Genomic DNA, 21,143 nt, shown 5'->3' on the forward strand with positions numbered 1-21,143 from the left:
GTCATCAGAATATCACCTCTCCAGTAAGCCGGAAGAGGATCTCTAGGGTGAGGGGTAATATCCTCTCCGCCATCTTGTCCCTGTCCCTATCCATCTTTGATGGGTCAATCAGGAATATTCTCTTATATAGAAGATCTCCACTGAGAGGATCCGATATTGTAGGGACCTGAATGGGAAGAAGATGAGCCAATGTGAAATCATAAATTGTCCCATATAACCATGACAATTACTGGAAATAATAAGAATAAGCATGAAGGAGCATTCTCTTTTCTCATAAGGACTGGCACTATCTAGGCCACTAATTGACTGTAGGGATTATATATTAGATCAGGATTTACAGAGACTGACAAAGGGCCAAGCTAGCATTGAAATAGTCGATGAGAGGGTTCTTCAATGTGAGTAATGAGTATTACTATTTTTTTTTCAGCATTTTGAGAGGGTTTTTTTTTTACATTCACTTATAAAGTTATCAGTTATCACCCCAAACATTAAAGGGAAGGTGCCATAAAAAAAAACATTTTTTCAACAATTGAGAAAATGTAAAGTATTAATGTTTTCATTTAAAAAAAAAAATAAATCATGTTTTTAATGCAGTAACATCAGAATTTTTTAAAAAGGTTTGGGATTTCCACTTTTAAACACTAGGGGGAGCAGCTGCTGAAATTTGCCATGAAAACCTAGTGTACAACTAGCTCACATTTATGGTCTGCTGTAAATGTGGGCTGGATCTGCTCACATGTGTGTGATGTCTCCTCTCCTCCTCTTCTGGGTGTTTGTAAAAAGACAAGAAAGAATGAAGTTTAGGATCACAGTGAGGAGCCACTTTTTTGGTGATTGCCAGTAACACTGACAAGTACAGTGTCACTGAGGACAACTGGCAGCATTGACTCTGTTAGATGGTGCTGCTCGCTGTATCATTAGCTGGGGTTAGATACACAGAGTGTATCACATGTGTGATTAGATACACTTAGGCTATGTGCCCATGATGCAGAAATGCTCAGGATTTTTTCCTGAGCATTTCTGCATCTCCCTGGCAGAAAAAAACGCATGCGGATTGTACATGCGGATTGTACATGCGGATTGTACATGCGTTTTTCCTGCCATGGACATGCGGATGTGAAGCTTTCTTCACATGCATTTCTGCATGCGGGTTGACAAGCGCTTTCCAAGCGATTTTAGCATCACTTGGAAAGTGCTTGTCAACTTGATCACATTATATAAATCCATGCAAACAGCATGGATTTATATAGTGTGACCCGAGAGAATGTCAAAAAATAAAAAAATAAATATATACTTACCCTCCGATGGCCCGTGCTGTCTCGCTTCGCTCAGTCCCGGCTGCTGGCAGCGGTACACTGAAGGACCTGCCGACGTCAGCGTCGCGTGACCCGTCACATGACTTTGACGTCAGCGCAGGTCCTTCATTCCATCGCGAAGTGCCGGGAAGCAAGGAGGAGCGCAGCGCGGGCCGCCAGAAGGTAAGTATATATTTATTTTTTATTTTATTCTTTTTTTTACAGATTTTTTTAATGGTATCTGGGTGTGGATGAGACTCTCCTCTCCTCTACACCCGGGTACCATCCGCGCATTAGAAAGCGCCAATTACGCAAGTACATGGCGCGTTCTAACGCAAGTCAATGGCGGCGAAAACGCAGCACTTCCGCAAAATAATTGGTAGTGCTGCGTTTTTTTTCCGCAATGATAATCCGCAGCGGAAATTTCCGCAGCTTGTGCACAGCAGATGCGGATTATCATTGGGGAACATGGCAGGCCTTCTACCATGCGTTTTTTAAGCGTTTCTGCAGCGTTTTTGCCGTTGCGGAAACGCTTAAAAAACGCATCGTGGGCACACAGCCTTAAGGTAACACACTGGGAATAGATAAAGATCTCAATGTAGTGTATCACATGCGGCCGATGTGGGGCCAGTGAGCTGGATGAGGGGAGGGGCCCAGCTCCGGGCCCCCCCGCCCGTCCTCGCAAATTCAACTTTATCGACTGGTTGCCGATACAGTTGAAAGCAATGTTGAGTGAGGGAGCGTGACGCTCCCATCAATCCCCCTCTGCATCTGAGGTCACTGATTCACTTTGTGGAGGCCGATGAGGAGTGCGCATTCTACTCTGTGGAGGCCGATGGTGAGTGCGCATCCTACTCTGTGGAGGCCGATGGTGAGTGCGCATCCTACTCTGTGGAGGCCGATGGGGAGTGCGCATTCTACTCTGTGGAGGCCAATGGGGAGTGCGCATTCTACTCTGTGAAGGCCGATGGGGAGTGGGGGAGTGCGCATTCTACTCTGTGAAGGCCGATGGGGAGTGCGCATTCTACTCTTTGAAGGCCGATGGGGAGTATCTCGCATGATGATGGGATTAGATACACCTGTCTGGGGAGTATAGTGCATGATGATGTGATTAGATACACCGGTCTGGGCAGCATCACACATGCAGGGATTAGATATCTTTTCACTTTATACTGTATTTCTTACTTGAAGCTGCGATCATCTGATCTCTACTATACCAGAATACACATGCGCTCATGAACCCAGGAAGATAGAAAAATTCTCACACAAAGGAAAATGCACATGCACGCTGACACATACAGAAAAATGCACATGCACGCTCACACACAGGAAAATGCACACGCATGCTAAAACACACAGGAAAAAATACATGCACGCTCATACACACAGAAAAATACACACGTGGTGTAATACATGATCCCGCTCTGTCCACTTCTATAGGAGCAGTGGTGTAATATGTGACCCCACTCCATCCACTTCTATAGGTGCAGGGGTGTAGTAAGATAGAATAGATAAATGTCCTGTAGATATATAATTTCACAAGCCCCTACATAGAATAAACATGCACTCTTTAGTGCCTTTCATGTGGCACTAAAGGGCGATTACCCTAATAAATGATAAAAAAAAAAAACAGCGTGGGGTCCCCCCTCGCCAATTTTTGGTAACCAGCTAAGGTAAAGCAGACAAGTGCGGGTTTATATTATCAGGCTGGAAAAGTGCCTGGTTATTGGGCCCTTCCCAGCCTAAAAATACCAGCCCGCAGTCGCACCAGAAGTGTCGCATCACATTAGATGCGACAATTCTGGCGCTTTGTCCTTCTCTTCCTGATTGCCCTGGTGCGGTGGCAATCGGGGTAATGGTAGTTGGGGTTGATGACAGCTGTGATTTGTGAAAAAATCACAGCTGCCATCAACCCCTGGGGTTAGTAATGGAGAGGTGTCTATCAGACACCCCCACTACTAACCCACTAATGGAAAAAAAAAACCAGAAAAAAAAATGTTATTTGAATAAAGACTCCCCGACACTTTCCCTGGTTCACCAATTTATTTTTGAAAGAAAAAAACAAGCATGTCCGACGCAGTCCATGGCATTCCCCCGACGATCCCCGAATCCGACGTCCAAAGGCTATGGAGCCTTGTTCAGAGAACAACGCTCCATAGGCTATAGCAGCAGCCACTCCTGGTCCCGCTGCGCTCCACAAGACCCGGCAGCTGTGATGATCGGTAGTAACTACACAGCTCATCAGAGTCTCTGAGCCCTTTGTATAATGGCCCCATATATTGCCCCACAGTATAATGGCCCCATATAGTCCTCCATACAGTATAATGGCCCCATATAGTCTTCTGTACAGTATAATGGATAATGGCCCCATATAGTGACCTACAGTATAATGGCCCCATATAGTGCACCATACTATAATGTGCCTCACATATTGCTCCACAGTATAATGGCGTTATATAGTGCCCCACAGTAGAATGTGCCCTATAAAGTGCATCCTGGTGTATATGGCCCTCATCCTCCTGGCGTGTATGGCGCCCATCATCCTCCTCCCGGCGTGTATGGCTCCCATCATCCTCCTCCCGGCGTGTATGGCTCCCATCATCCTCCTCCCGGCGTGTATGGCTCCCATCCTCCTCCTCCCGGCGTGTATGGCCCCCATCCTCCTCCTCCTGGCGTGTATGGCCCCCATCCTCCTCCTCCTGGCGTGTATGGCCCCCATCATCCTCCTCCCAGTGTGTATGGCCCATGGCACCCATCACCCTCCTCCCGGCAAGTTTGGCCCCCATAATCCTCCTCCCAGCATGTATGGCTCCCATCATCCTCCTCCCGGCGTGTATGACCCCCATCATCCTCCTCCCGGCGTGTATGGCCCCCATCATCATCATCCTCCTCCCGGCGTGTGTGACCCCCATCATCATCATCCTCTTGGCGGATATGGCCCCCCCATCATCTTCCTCCTGGTAAATATGGCTTCATATATTCAATAAAATAAAAAACACTTGTACTTACCTTCCCTGAACTTCCATGCAGCGCTGCGGACTGTTCAGTATGTTCAGGGCACAGCAGATGGATGATCTCCCTGCTGTGCCCTGAACAGGTCGGAGGTGATCTGCAGCCTGTAGTGTAATACTGACAGGCTGAGATCGCCGCAGCCTGGGACCACCGCCACCGCTCCTGACTGTCAGTGCACGCACTGAGAAAGAGAAAATGAAGCTTGCACTAACGATGTGGGCTTCAATAAAATTGACGCCATCTCCTCCCACAGCTATGACCTGGACGCCCAGGAGGCGTACACAGGTGGCAGCTAGAGGCAGGCGTAGCTGCCTCTAATGTTAAACATAGGGTCAGTGTCCGACCGTACAGTCTTATGCCCAGGGGCTGCCGTAAGTGAGGATGTAAGTGTCCTGCTCAGACACTTACACGACCACCAAATGAAAATGGAAGCCCTCAGTGGCTGAAATAAAAAAGGAAAAATAAACTAATAAACTGGTACATTTAATTTTGTATTAAAAATAATTGATTATATAATCAATAATTATTAACACAAAATTACAAGTCGCGGCACCTTCCCTTTAACAAGCAGTATCTTCATTGGAGTCAGCAGCTTAATATGTTGCTTATAGATTCATCTTCCATAAACCTCACTGATATCTAAGTAACGGCCATGAACACCACTATCACTGCTACCAATTTGCCATGAACACCACTCGCTCGCGACACACATTACTTGGATGTGACCATGGGTTGCCAGATACCAAAACTTTTGCGATTTTACCCACAGATTCAAATATGCTCCCCAATCATAGATATAAGCATTTATTATGAAAAACTAGAAATATAAAAGAAAAAAAACTAAAGATATTGTTTTATCTTGTCTCAGCTATGCAATACAGACATATCAGCTGAACAAGACCGAAGCATTGATGCTCCAGTCTTTTAACACCTATGTACTAGTAGAGGCATAGAGGGACACATCTGCTGGACCAAATGGTTATCCAATATTGACAGCAGTTTGTTATTTACTATGTATATACACTCTGCTCTTTATCAGAAAACCTGCTTCAATTAATTGTTCACAGTAGGGGGTGCAGGCAGTTATCCAATGCCCCCAGCCATGGATCAGTATAACTAAAAACCTCACTATGACAGTACCCTGCACTGAATTCAGCATCACCAAGACTGAAAGCACCAGGGTCACAAATAACCACTATATGATGAGGATGACATATTCATTTCATACTGTAATTGTATAGATGTAATCCCTTGAAGTGGGGAATAATGGGGGACAAACAGAGATTCACTGCAGAATACTTCATATTAATTTTGATATATTGCCTTGGACTAGAGCTCTTTGCAACCTGGAAGAGGAGTAGGAGTAGTGGAAAAGAATGAGTGGCTGAGCAAGCGGGAGAGAAGGGAGGATCTTGATGACCAGAGGAACGTATGTGCTAAAATATAGAGATTTTTTTCCATCTCCACCATGAGGGATCTCGATGCTCTCCACCCATGGCGCTTTTTTTATGAGATTATCATTCTGTTGTCCAATAAATTAGATATGGAATGGTCTTTTAGGGTTGAAGAGGTTGACTGGTTTTGACCTCTTCAAGAAGCAGTCACCCATGTGAGCACCACATCATTAAGGGATTGCATTAGTTGTTAGTTCTAAGGGATTTTGATTTCCACTCCCCCTCAAAGTTTTTTTTCCAATCAACATCTCTAGATAAATTTTCTCTTTGTAGTTATCATCAGAGGAACCAACTAGTTTCTGAGGATGCAGGTCCAGGTAGCCCTTCATTCTTTTTACTGCTGCAAAAACCTCCCACTTCAGGTGGCCTTGAACCCAAGAAACAGCAGGAGTTCAGGAACTGAGAGAAACTAATAGCAAAATTGATTAAGTTTGTGAGGGGGACTACTATGAGATCTGAGACTCGTGAGGAAACCTTCTTTATTTTTTCCTTTTTGGTTTGAATTTTGCTTGTAAAAAAATTTGACTTTTTCTAGTTTACAACCAATAAAATTTAGGATGGTTAACCTGTTGACCTGACCCTAATGATGCGAATTAGGGAAAAAAATGTGCCTTTTGACGTGTTGATGCAGAAGTGAGCTGAGCTGTGGAGGAGCTAGGGCAAGATGTGGTAACACCCACTCGACACATTCATCAAAAGTGGCGACATACATTATGCCAGAATTGTCGCTCAAGTCTACACTGATAAAATGAGCCAGTTAATCAATTCAGTTAATCGTCTTCCTGCAGCCCCTCAATAAGACTGGCGTATAAATGGACAATCCTAATGAATCAGAGTCTATGTTCCTTTCCCTTGTGTGGGCAGAGATTTTGTATATGATTTTTGAGAATACCCGAGGAACTGGCTTGGATTGGCCCACCCTCTATTTGTGGGCGGTAGTGGGCATAATACACTTGATTCTCTCCTTGTACAAAGCCAGCATTTCATCATTCATTTCATAAAATAACCAATTTATTATTATATAGAAGCATAAGTATGTTTATGACCAAGGAGAATGTAATATTCGCATGTAGCTGAAGAGTGGACCCCAAGAGTCAATGTTATTGTTGGGCCCTTAGCACCCTAGTCAAACACTGCTGAAGAACCAAAGGGATTTCAAAGGGTAGAGACTGTAACTGCCAGTGGCTAATAAACCCTCTGTTAAAACAGAAATCCTTAAGATATTTTGATAGTCTATGAAGGAGAAAAAGTGATAATAGGTGTCTTTTAGATCTACCACAGTTATGAAACAATTCAAGTAAAGCAGGTTTAAGGTTGATATTATGGATAGCATCTTGAATTATTTGAACTTGAGAAACTTGAATTTATTATAGTACTATAGAAGGAGTCTGGATTTTTAACAAGAAAGAGAAAGGTGTAAAATCAATCATTCACCTTATTCTTGCCTTGGCACTGGAATAAGGACTCCAATTTGGAAATGTTCTCAAGCCTCGCCCTCCAGTGCTACCCATTTCTCCAGGTGAGGTCCAACTCAAAAAATCTTTGGAGATTGGGGGATTGTGGATAGGAATTAAAATTTAAACCCTTTCCCAAGATATCCGGAATTCACCAATTTGAGAAGATCTTCTTCCAGGAAAGAAGAAAACATGGGAAATCCAATCTTTCCAAGCACCATTTTTGGTAAGATTTCATCTAAGGCAGGACCCAAAAGAAACACTGCCTGACAAGACATAGAACACAGATCATTATCTTGCAGCTAAACATACTGTTGAGGCATCTGTCAAGAAATCATCTTTAGATTATATGGAGCTTGAAACTTTAGAAACGGACATATTGATTTTTGGTGATCAATCTCACATAGCAGAAAGCTCCTCCTTCCACCTATCTGATGACATCATTAGGGTTCATTCTCCAGTGTCATTCTACGTCGATTTGTGTGTGCGCAAGGTGCATTCTGCGCACTCCATGGAATTCACGGCCAGCCTCCCCAAAGCACTTATAAAGGGGAAATATACTTTACAAGCCAGGTAAACATCCATGTAGGAAATTTTGCGGCTTCTAGAGACAACATCCAGAGAGGATTGTGGTAAGATTACCAACGAAAAAAAAATTAAAATACGGGAAGTTTATTATTCTCCCTGGCAGTTTCAGGGTGTATGTTCCTACCCAAAGGACAGAAAACCAATGAAGGGTTGGAGAGGTTCCACCTTTTTATCTTGCAGGTTTCCTCCTCTTTAGAGTGGACCGTCTTTTTATTGAAGCTGTCATGGGTAAAAGGATAAAATATCTTTATACTTTTGACCCTGAAAAAAAACAACACTATCTGTATTATTCTCTATATAAGTTTCAATTGCATCTCGGGAGGGTGCATTGAGCTTGAACAGGGGTTTCCAGAATTGACACCTGGCAAAAAAGGAAGACCCTTCTGCATTCTTGTAGAGCTCCCAGCAAGGTTCTGATGGAAGCAGGGGCGGACATACCGCTGGTGCAGCTGAACAGGAGCCACAAAGGATTAGGGGGCCGATAAACCGATGAAAGATCTGGTCTATCCTAGAGCCAGCGTTAGCATCAACATTAAGAGGAGAGGAAGTGGGCCGTACCAGAGTCATTTGCAGACAGAAGGGGGAAGCCGCACTATTGCACATTGCAAAAGACATTGGAATAGGCCTCTGTCCTCTCATCTTAGCTTTGATGCTGCCGCTGGCTCTATGATGCAGGAAACACGGGGGAATCACAGGGAAGAACTTCCTCACACTGATCCTGACAGTCATGTGATTCCCTTTATGCCCCTTCTGTATGGCCTGGGAAGGGAAGGAAGGAGGGGTCCTGTGTGTCATGGACAGAAGGAATCACACTCCTCCTAGCTCGATCCGCTAGGGGAGTGAAAGGGAGGGGGCAGGGGCGTACATAGGAATCATGGGGCCCCATAGCAGAAGTTCTAATTGGCCCCCACCCCACAGAGAAATGTAAATAATTGTCGGGGTCACAGAAGAGCAGATCTTACAACTATTCAGGCTTTAAACAGTAATTTTCCTCCTGCTGAAGTCCTAGATTCCTGTTTCATTGCCCCATGGTGTGATGTCAACAAAAGTGTCCCCCAAACACAGTATGATACCCCCATGGTGAATTCCTCCACATTAGCCTCCACATGCACAGTATGATGACCCTACCATACCACATCGCAACTCCCAAGGCAAAGTATGGTCTTCCACACAGTATAGTGCACTCGCCATGGTCCTCCACACAGTATAGTGCACTCGCCATGGTCCTCCACACAGTATAGTGCACTCGCCATGGTCCTCCACACAGTATAGTGCACTCGCCATGTTCCTCCACACAGTATAGTGCACTCGCCATGTTCCTCCACACAGTATAGTGCACTTGCCATGGTCCTCCATACAGTATAGTGCACTCGCCATGGTCCTCCATACAGTATAGTGCACTCGCCATGGTCCTCCACACAGTATAGTGCACTCGCCATGTTCCTCCACACAGTATAGTGCACTCGCCATGTTCCTCCACACAGTATAGTGCACTCGCCATGGTCCTCCACACAGTATAGTGCACTCGCCATGGTCCTCCACACAGTATAGTGCACTCGCCATGGTCCTCCACACAGTATAGTTCACTCCCCATAGAGTAAAAATGCGCCACCCCACCATGGGGTAAAATGCAGCCCCAGTCCTCCAGTGTGATCAGTACTCACTGATTTAAAAAATAAACAAATGAATAAATATTTATTTATTTTACTTACTTATATAGTGCCATTAATTCCACAGTGCTTCACAGACAATATTGCCACGGTCCCCATTGGGGCTCACAATCTAAATGCACTCCCCACGGTCCTCCACAAAGTATAGTGCACTCCCCATATCGTAAAAATGCGCCACCCCACCATGGGGTAAAATGCAGCCCCAGTCCTCCAGTATTATCAGTACTCACTGATTTAAAAAATAAATAAATACATACTTATCGCTCCTCGTTCCCTGCTGCTTCAGTCTCTGCAGCGCGTCTCTCTCATTACCTCAGCAGCTGCCAGCTCCACTGTCTGACAGAGCGTGGAGCGTCATCACGCCGCTGCGTTAGACGCAAAGGAGGAATGATGGGAAAGGAAGTGTCACATGACGCTCCCTCCTCCATCATTGCTTTCAACTAGGGCTGGCTCCTGGTTTTCGTGGGCCCTGGGCGAAAGAGTCTCAGTTGGCCCCTTTAACACATACCATGATTCATGATGCAGAGATATGGCAGAGAAATATAGGTATAGAACACAGGGCCCAGGCTGCCCCCTCATCTTTCAGATATGCAGACAGACACACACACACGGTACGCAGACAGTACACGCACACACGAGGTACACAGACAGTACACGCGCACACACGGTACGCAGACAGTACACGCACACACACGGTACGCAGACAGTACACGCACACACACGGTACGCAGACAGTACGCACACACGGTACGCAGACAGCACACACACACACACGGTAAGCATACATACGCACATACAGTACGCAGTACGTAGACATGCACACGCTCACACACACAAGGTACGCAGACATGCAAACACACAAGGTATGCAGACATGCACACACAAAAGGTACGCAGACATGCACACACAAAAGGTACGCAGACATGCACACACAAAAGGTACGCAGACATGCACACACACAAGGTACGCAGACATGCACACACACAAGGTACGCAGACATGCACACACACAAGGTACGCAGACATGCACACACACAAGGTACGCAGACATGCACAAACAGATACATGCACATACAGGAATACATACATATTTGAACACATACACACACAATGAGAAATAGATTTAATATGGGGTTTGGGGAAGCTGCCCCCGGCCTGTGTCCCGTCTAGCTCCTCATGTGGCAGTGCAGGGCCACCGGCGTGTCTGATGGCCGTCACAGACATGGCCCTGGACCATCAGGGGGGCCCCCTCGCCGTCGGGGCCCTGGACCATCAGGGGGACCCCCTCAACGTCGGGGCCCTGACTGCTCCCACAGCATCTGTACAGCACCTCTCTCTGGCGCTGCTAGATTGCCGGCACGTCAGACATGGCTGCGCGCAGTGTGCTGTATCTGGTAGTAATGACATGGCAGGGGCGAAACACAAGCACAATTAAAAGGCGCAGTGTCACCCCTGCCGTGTCATTACTACCAGACACAGCTGTACAGCACACTGAGCGCGGCCATGTCTGAAGTGCAGGCAATCAAACAGCGCCGTCAGTTCTGCGGAGATGCCGGGTACGCCGGGTGGGTGCTGACGCCGGCCGTGCTTTCAACTGTATCGGCATCTGTCGATACAGTTGAATGCTGAACAGGGGGGTGCAGAGGATGAAGAACAAGTCTCTTCTTTGACTGAAGTCACATCTTGGCGCAGGAAACTGCAGAAGAACCGTGGACAATTCGGATCAAAAGAACTAGTCATGTCTGCAAATTGCAGAACAGACCAGACTAGTACATGCTATGCCTGGGCTATGGGGGGGATGTAATTTATGTCTATATATTGCAATACTATAATATTGTAGTGTATAGAACAAGCAATCAGACAATCACAAATTCAAGTGCCTTAACCCACTAAAAATGAAAGTACAAAATAAAAAAAGTTTTCTAAAATTTACAATCATAAAAATTCAAGTAACAATCTTTTCCTCCATTAAAAATAAAGAAATTAAAAAGAAAAAAATATTTATATATTTGGTAATGCTGCATAAATAACAGTCTGATCTGGTAAAATAAGACCCGTCGGCGAATATGGCCGAATCCCATTTTAAGGGGGTTCAGACGCAGGCTCCAGGCACTGAACGTGAGCAAGAACGCAATGTGAAAGCACCCTAAAAAAATATGTCAAGAAAAGACCAGCCCACAGGCCGCCCCACAGCACAAGTATGTTCCTCATCACAGAGACAGCCAGACAGAGAGACAGGGGCGACCTCTGGGCAGGACTTATCTTGCTGATCTTGCCTAGATCACCAGGATAAGACCCTGCCTACAGTCCCACCCCGGAGCACGGGCATATCATTAACTCAAAACTGCAAACACTGATTACACAAGAACCACAAGATGGATTTCTTCACCTTAGGTATCATATTAATCAGTGCAGCAGCCCCAACATGACACTGCCTGTAGTTTACTTAGCAAAATCTTGCTGACAGGTTCGCTTTAAATGGAACCGGATATCATGATTTAACACTAAGAGCAGCGCTTCATCAGTCTAATAATTAATAATGCCTGTATCATCTCTAAACACTATATGTATTTGATTAAAAACGATGTTGCCCCTCTTATCCTCCACCCTGCACTCGCTGGGGTGTCAGTCGAACTGCTGTAGGTGTGCTCTCACCGCACACTAGTATTGATTGACAGCAGTCCTGGACTAGTTTGCATAGTGCAGGAAGGGACGATTAAACATACTTTTTAAACACATACAGATAGCTTTTGGGCTGGGGCGGACATATCACATGTGCAGCAGGTACAACTGCACATGTGCCCAGTAGCATAGGGAGGCCCCTGGGGGTTGGGTGGCCCATTTGCACTACAGGTTGCTCACATAATGTGCTCGCTCCACTTTCAACCCATGTAGATTTCCCTTCTCAAACATTGGGTGAAGGACTCCCCTGTGTGTCTCTCTGGTCAGTATATGCTTCAATATACAGTTAATTATTTTTTTAAGTGGAGTCTGTTCTGGCACTAAAATTCACATATTGGTGGGGGGAGGGAGGACAGACACAAGTCCCACACAGGGGCCCTTAAAGGTCAATGTCCGCCCCTGGGTGGAAGCACTGCACCATAGCAAGGTGAGTCATTCAATGTATAATACTGGTACATAAAACATAACTGAACACAAGACCTATTCTCATTATAATAAATATTCACACTGCAAGTGATCCTCAGAAACTAATCACTGGTTTCTTTGCTCAACTAAGGAGTCACTGGTGAAATTTCCATTCAGGAAAGTTTATATTAGAAAAAAACTGGTATCATTAATAAATTTGCCATTCAGTGTATAATACTGGAGGATAAAACAAGACTGAACACAAGACCTTCACAGCCGTCTACACATCATACGGGATATTGCATGACACCTTGTCTCCATCTACCTGATGATCCTGAGGAACACTGGGATTTTCTTCTGTACAGTTTTGTGGAAGAAGAGGACGGGGACATCTCTCTGGTGTTGTCCTCTTACTGGATAGAACTGGAGGAAACACATACAGGGACTGAATTCATTCCTTACATACAGATAATTATTGACGGTGTGCATTTAGTCCTGTCTATTACCTGGTGATGTGAGGGGCTGGGGAACCTCCATCATGACGTCTTTGTACAGATCTTTGTGTCCTTCTAAATACTCGCTCTCCTCGATGGAGAAATAGACGGTGACATCCTGACACCTTATAGGAACCTGACACATACAATGATACCGTCATCCCCCGATCCCTTCACAGCATTACTGTATAATTTCCCAGCATTCCCAGCAGTGTCACCTCTCCAGTCAGCAGCTCAATCATCTTGCAGGTGAGTTCTAGGATCTTCTGGTCATTGATGTCCTCATGTATCAGGGGAGGAGGTGGAGGTCCTGTGATTGGGCTCAGGGGTCTTCCCCATCCCTCAGAGACAAGGTCCTGACAGCGCTCACTAGAGGTCTTCTTCACTACTGTGTAATCCTGGTTATGGAGAGACACATTAATAAATCTCACTACAGACATTTCCAGAGTCCTCACCTCTCCAGTTCTGTCCATCTGTTATTCCCATAGATAAGAATGATGTAATGTGACGTCATCAGAATCTCTCACCTCTCCAGTAAGCCGGAAGAAGATCTCTAGGGTGAGGGGTAATATCCTCTCCGCCATCTTGTCCCTGTCTCTATCCATCCTTGATGGGTGAATCAGGAAAATTCTCTTATATAGAAGATCTCCACTGAGAGGATACGATATTGTAGGGACCTGAATGGAAAGAAGATGAGCCAATGTAACATCATAAAGATCCCATCATAAAAATCCCTTGTAAAAATAAAATTAAAGGGAATCTGTCACCCCCTGGCACTATTCTGACCTCTAATATGGGCATACAGGTGATAGAAATGTAAATCTATACATACCTGTATGCCTTATATTAGAGATCTTGTTGGTGTGAAATTGCTTTTTATTTTGTGTTCCCGTCCGGGGGCCTGCAAGAAATCCCACCTACTGTTTTAATTAAAATATTTTTCCCCTCCAGTGCCCTGTGACGTGAAATGCGTAGAGGCTGAAGCATGATCTGTCTGATGAGTACCAATTATTCTCTTTGGACCTAAGGTTTATTCATTGATCCCATGCATGTTATGAGCATCTAGATATTCAGGTAAATACGTTTGTAAAGGCTGCAGTATTTGGGCAATCATTGGCCTCCCACTAGCAGCATAATTATAGACTAGGGTGTCCAAGGGACAGCCACCGTGGAGCGGGGGTGCCATACTCGCAAAAATAGGGTGTCAACCTCCGCTGTCTAGGCAGGGATTCAGACATTAGGATTCAGATTAGGTTGAGATATGTAAACCGGTATGAAGAGAATGGAGACCTTATTAATAAAATGACAAGTCTTTATTTAAACATGATTAAAAACAGAATTCAACATAAAAAAAAAAAAAAAAAAAAAAAAGAGATGTATTGCGAAGATAGTCATCAAAATGACACAACCGTTTATTCAAATAATTTCTTAGAATGATTAATCAAAAAATCCCATGAGGAATTAAAGTGCTTAGCGCTAATAACCAATATATCGCAGTACTATGGTGCCACCTAGTGGTACAAAAAATTATAACCACACAGGGTTTATTGAAAGTACAAGACACAAAACCGATGTCATAAAGAGAAATTCATATGCTTGAATTACACTAAACCACCTATATATATCTATACTCATAAGGGAATATAGGTTGCAAAACAGTGGTGTAGCGTGGGCATCAGAAAGTAAATAATAAGGAAGTCTCCAGCCACAATGGCAACACATTTCAAAAGTGACCACGGAACACCACCATAGAACAAAAAATCCCATTAGCTGTTAAAGAGCATAGCTACCCAACTTACTCTGTTTCTCCCCTCCCCTGCATGTCACAGTGCCCTGTGATGTGCAGTTGCCAGAGCCAAATCCTGGCACTGTGACATGCAGGGGAGGGGGGTGGGGGGAGCATTGTAATTCACACAGGAGGCAGGGATTTCTTCCAGTCCCAGGTATACATCAGAAACTTGTAGGAATAAAAAGACATTTCACAGCAACAAGACCACTAACATGAGGCATACAGGTAGGTATAGATTTACATTTCTATCACCTGTATGCCCATATTAGAGGTCAGATTAGTCCCAGGGGGTTACAGATTCCCTTTAACATAAACACCACAGCTCAGAGCTTTCACCTTCAGGTCCTCCCCACACCAAATGCTCTGAAATGCTGTGATTTTACCCTCTAAGTTCCTCCCTTTCTACAGGTGTTTAATCACAATAGCACAAAGATAGCTGATTAACCCCTTCCTATATTCGTGTGCTGGAATACTTTTTCTATGTTTAGCACTGGAGCGAACAATCTTAGTGTTAAACATCTTCTATCCAGTACTTTGCCAGTGACCTTATCACAAGTTATATTTTCTTTTCTTTGGGGTCTTCCTATGTGAGCTAACGGGAATAGAGAGGACCTAGAGAAGTGAGGAGAGAGAGAGTAAGCTGGAGGGATGTCAGTCCTGTCAGGAAGATAATGGAGAGAAGAGGATCCACTATAGTAGTATGACTGAGTCTTCTGTTTAAAGAAAGAAAATACTCCATTTTTATAAGGCAGAGAGAGAGCATCCTATAATTTATCCAAAGTATTTTTAAATCTGAGGTCACTGAGAGATAGAGCATCCTCCATTATATCTGAGGTAACTGACAGAGATAGAGCTTCCTCCATTATATCTGAGGTCGCTGACAGAGATAGAGCCTCCTCCATTATATCTGAGGTCACAGACAGGGATAGAGCCTCCTCCATTATATCTGAGGTCTTTGACAGAGAGATAGAGCCTCCTCCATTATATCTGAGGTCACTGACAGGGATAGAGCCTCCTCCATTATATCTGAGGTCAGTGACAGGGATAAACCCTCCATTATATCTGAGGTCACTGACAGGGATAGAGCCTCCTCCATTATATGAGGTCACTGACAGAGATAGAGCCTCCTCCATTATATCTGAGGTCATTGACAGAGATAAAGCCTCCTCCATTATATCTGAGGTCAGTGACAGAGATAGAGCCTCATCCATTATATCTGAGGTCACTGATAGGGATAAAGCCTCCTCCATAATATCTGATGTCAGTGACAGGGATAGAGCCTGCTCCATTATATCTGAGGTCACTGACAGAGATAGAGCCTCCTCCATTATATCTGAGGTCATTGACAGGGATAGAGTCTCCTGCATTATATCTGAGGTCACTGACAGAGATAGAGCCTCCTCCATTATATCTGAGGTCACTGACATAGATAGAGCCTCCTCCATTATATCCGAGGTCACTGACAGAGATAGAGCCTCCTCCATTATATCTGAGGTCACTGACAGAGATAGAGCCTCCTCCATTATATCTGAGGTCACTGACAGGGATAGAGCCTCTTCCATTATATCTGAGGTCACTGACAGAAATAGAGCCTCCTCCATTAGATCTGAGGTAACTGACAGAGATAGAGCCTCCTCCATTATATCTGAGGTCACTGACAGAGATAGAGCCTCCTCCATTATATCTAAGGTCACTGACAGAGATAGAGCCTCCTCCATTATATCTGAGGATACTGACAGAGATAGAGCCTCCTACATTATATCTGAGGTCACTGACACAGAAATAGTCTCCTCCATTATATCTGAGGTCACTGACAGAGATAGAGCCTCCTCCATTATATCTGAGGTAATAGAGCTAGAGCCTCCTCCATTATATCTGAGGTCACTGACAGAGATAGAGCCTCCTCCATTATATCTGAGGTCACTGACAGAGATAGAGCCTCCTCCATTATATCTGACGTCAGTGACAGAGATAGAGCCTCCTACATTATATCTGAGGTCACTGACAGAGATAGAGCCTCCTCCATTATATCTGAGGTCACTGACAGAGATAGATCCTCCTCCATTATATCTGAGGAAACTGACAGAGATAGAGCCTCCTCCATTATATCTGAGGTCACTGACAGAAATAGAGCCTCCTCCATTATATCTGAGGTCACTGACAGAGCTAGAGCCTCCTTCATTATATCTGAGGTCACTGACCGAGATATAGCCTCCTCCATTATATCTGAGATTACTGACAGAGATAGAGCCTCCTCCATTATATCTGACATCACTGACAGAGATAGAGCCTCCTCCATTATATCTGAGGTAATAGAGACAGAGCCTCCTCCATTATATCTGAGGTCACTGACAGAGATAGAGCCTCTTCCATTATATCTGAGGTCACTGACAGAGATAGAGCCTCCTCAATTATATCTGAGGTCACTGACAGAGATAGAGCCTCCTCCATTATATCTGAGGTCACTGACAGAGATAGAGCCTCCTCCAGTATAACTGACGTCACTGACAGAGATAGAGCCTCCTCCATAATATCTGAGGTAATAGAGATAGAGCCTCCTCCATTATATCTGAGGTCACTGACAGAGATAGAGCCTCCTCCATTATATCTGAGGTTACTGACAGAGATAGAGCCTCCTCCATTATATCTGAGGACACTGACAGAGATAGAGCCTCCTCCATTATATCTGAGGTAATAGAGATAGAGCCTGCTCCATTATATCTGAAGTCACTGACAGAGATAGAGCCTCCTCCATTATATCTGAGGTCACAGACAGAGGTAGAGCCTCCTCCATTATATGAGAGGTAATAGAGATAGAGCCTGCTTCATTATATCTGAGGTCACTGACAGAGATAGAGCCTCCTCCATTATATCAGACGTCACTGACAGAGATAGAGCCTCCTCCATTATATCTGAGGTAATAGAGATAGAGCCTCCTCCATTATATCTGAGGTCACTGACAGAGATAGAGCCTCCTCCATTATATCGGACGTCACTGACAGAGATAGAGCCGCCTCCATTATATCTGAGGTCACTGACAGAGATAGAGCCTCCTCCATTATATCTGCGGTCACTGACAGAGATAGAGCCTCCATTATATCTGAGGTCACTTACAGAGATAGAGCCTCCTCCATTATATCTAAGGTCACTGACAGAGATAGAGCCTCCTCCATTATATCTGAGGTCAGTGACAGAGATAGAGCCTCCTCCATTATATCTGAGGTCACTGACATAGACAGAGCCTCCTCCATTATATCTGAGTACACTGACAGAGCCTCCTCCATTATATCTGAGGTCAGTGACAGAGATAGAGCCTCCTCCACTATATATGAGGACACTGACAGAGATAGAGCCTCCTCCACTATATCTGAGGTCACCGACAGAGATAGAGCCTCCTCCATTATATCTGAGGACACTGACAGAGATAGAGCCTTCTCCATTATATCTGAGGACACTGACAGAGATAGAGCCTCCTCCATTACATCTGAAATCATTGACATAGACAGAGCCTCCTCCATTATATCTGAGGTCACTGACAGAGATAGAGCCTCCTCCATTATATCTGAGGTGACTGACAGAGATAGAGCCTCCTCCATTATATCTGAGGACACTGACAGAGATAGAGCCTCCTCCATTATATCTGAGGACACTGACATAGACAGAGCCTCCTCCATTATATCTGAGGTCACAGACAGAGATAGAGCCTCCTCCATTATATCTGAGGTCACTGACAGAGATAGAGCCGCCTCCATTATATCTGAGGTCACTGACAGAGATAGAGCCTCCTCCATTATATCTGCGGTCACTGACAGAGATAGAGCCTCCATTATATCTGAGGTCACTTACAGAGATAGAGCCTCCTCCATTATATCTGAGGTCACAGACAGAGATAGAGCCTCCTCCATTATATATGATGACACTGACAGAGATAGAGCCTCCTCCATTATATCTGCGGTCACTGACAGAGATAGAGCCTCCATTATATCTGAGGTCACTGACAGAGATAGAGCCTCCTCCATTATATCTGCGGTCACTGACAGAGAGAGAGCCTCCTCCATTATATATGAGGTCACTGACAGAGATAGAGCCTCATCCATTATATCTGAGGACACTGACAAAATAGAGTCTCCTCCATTATATCTGAGGTCACTGACAGAGATAGAGCCTCCTCCATTATATCTGAGGTAATAGAGATAGAGCCTGCTCCATTATATCTGAAGTCACTGACAGAGATAGAGCCTCCTCCATTATATCTGAGGTCACAGACAGAGATAGAGCCTCCTCCATTATATGAGAGGTAATAGAGATAGAGCCTCCTCCATTATATCTGAGGTCACTGACAGAGATAGAGCCTCCTCCATTATATCTGACATCACTGACAGAGATAGAGCCTCCTCCATTATATCTGAGGTAATAGAGATAGAGCCTCCTCCATTATATCTGAGGTCACTGACAGAGATAGAGCCTCCTCCATTATATCGGACGTCACTGACAGAGATAGAGCCTCCTCCATTATATCTGAGGTAATAGAGATTGAGCCTCCTCCATTATATCTGAGGTCACTGACAGAGAAAGAGCCTCCTCCATTATATCTCAGGTCACTGACAGAGATAGAGCCTCCTCCATTATATCTGACGTCACTGACAGAGATAGAGCCTCCTCCATTATACCTGAGGTCACTTACACAGCTAGGGCCTCCTCCATTATATCTGAGGTCACTGACATAGACAGAGCCTCCTCCATTATATCTGAGGTCAGTGACAGAGATAGAGCCTCCTTCACTATATCTGAGGACACTGACAGAGATAGAGCCTTCTCCACTATATCTGAGGTCACCGACAGAGATAGAGCCTCCTCCATTATATCTGAGGACACTGACAGATAGAGCCTTCTCCATTATATCTGAGGACACTGACAGAGATAGAGCCTCCTCCATTATATCTGAGGTCACTGACAGAGATAGAGCCTCCTCCATTATATCTGAGGACACTGACAGAGAAAGAGCCTCCTCCATTACATCTGAAATCATTGACATAGACAGAGCCTCCTCCATTATATCTGAGGTCACTGACAGAGATAGAGCCTCCTCCATTATATCTGCGGTCACTGACAGAGATAGAGCGTCCTCCATTATATCTGAGGTCACTTACAGAGATAGAGCCTCCTCCATTATATCTGAGGTGACTGACATAGAGCCTCCTCCATTATATCTGAGGTCACTGACAGAGATAGAGCCTCCTCCATTATACCTGAGGACACTGACAGAGATAGAGCCTCCTCCATTATATCTGAGGACACTGACATAGACAGAGCCTCCTCCATTATATCTGAGGTCACAGACAGAGATAGAGCCTCCTCCATTATATCTGGGGTCACTGACAGAGATAGAGTCTCCTCTATTATATGTGAGGTCACTGACAGAGATAAAGCCTCCTCCATTATATCTGAGGTCACTGACAGAGATAGAGCCGCCTCCATTATATCTGAGGTCACTGACAGAGATAGAGCCTCCTCCATTATATCTGACGTCACTGACAGAGATAGAGCCTCCTCCATTATATCTGAGGTCACTTACACAGCTAGAGACTCCTCCATTATATCTAAGGTCACTGACAGAGATAGAGCCTCCTCCATTATATCTGAGGTCAGTGACAGAGATAGAGCCTCCTCCATTATATCTGAGGTCACTGACATAGACAGAGCCTCCTCCATTATATCTGAGTACACTGAAAGAGCCTCCTCCATTATATCTGAGGTCAGTGACAGAGATAGAGCCTCCTCCACTATATCTGAGGACACTGACAGAGATAGAGCCTCCTCCACTATATCTGAGGTCACCGACAGAGATAGAGCCTCCTCCATTATATCTGAGGACACTGAAAGAGATAGAGCCTTCTCCATTATATCTGAGGACACTGACAGAGATAGAGCCTCCTTCATTATATCTGAGGTCACTGACAGAGATAGAGCCTCCTCCATTATATCTGAGGTCACTGACAGAGATAGAGCCTCCTCCATTATATCTGAGGTCACTGACAGAGATAGAGCCTCCTCCATTATATCTGAGGACACTGACAGAGATAGAGCCTCCTCCATTATATCTGAGGACACTGACAGAGAAAGAGCCTCCTCCATTACATCTGAAATCATTGACATAGACAGAGCCTCCTCCATTATATCTGAGGTCACTGACAGAGATAGAGCCTCCTCCATTATATCTGCGGTCACTGACAGAGATAGAGCGTCCTCCATTATATCTGAGGTCACTTACAGAGATAGAGCCTCCTCCATTATATCTGAG

The 21,143-nt window shown here is 44.9% G+C and overlaps 2 protein-coding genes across 2 annotated transcripts in view; one reads left to right on the plus strand and one right to left on the minus strand.

The window, feature by feature from the left end:
• LOC141271986 (uncharacterized) overlaps positions 1 to 21,143 on the plus strand; it is a 1,184,418-nt gene that overhangs the window by 521,456 nt on the left and 641,819 nt on the right. The window lies entirely within an intron of this gene.
• Positions 1 to 21,143, minus strand: part of LOC141271975 (uncharacterized) — a 121,588-nt gene that overhangs the window by 6,153 nt on the left and 94,292 nt on the right. The window contains exons 2-6 of the mRNA XM_073682230.1: positions 13,581 to 13,730; positions 13,272 to 13,451; positions 13,066 to 13,189; positions 12,885 to 12,982; positions 17 to 166 (exon numbers count right to left, since the gene is read on the minus strand). Of these exons, the coding sequence (XP_073538331.1) occupies positions 17 to 166; positions 12,885 to 12,982; positions 13,066 to 13,189; positions 13,272 to 13,451; positions 13,581 to 13,658 (630 nt within the window). The 5' untranslated portion in view covers positions 13,659 to 13,730. The remainder of the gene's footprint in view (positions 1 to 16; positions 167 to 12,884; positions 12,983 to 13,065; positions 13,190 to 13,271; positions 13,452 to 13,580; positions 13,731 to 21,143) is intronic.

Source organism: Phyllobates terribilis, unplaced genomic scaffold, assembly GCF_046119375.1.
Source record: "Phyllobates terribilis strain yellow unplaced genomic scaffold, ASM4611937v1 Scaffold_5__5_contigs__length_657084704, whole genome shotgun sequence".
NCBI classification, from domain to species: Eukaryota; Metazoa; Chordata; class Amphibia; order Anura; family Dendrobatidae; genus Phyllobates; species Phyllobates terribilis.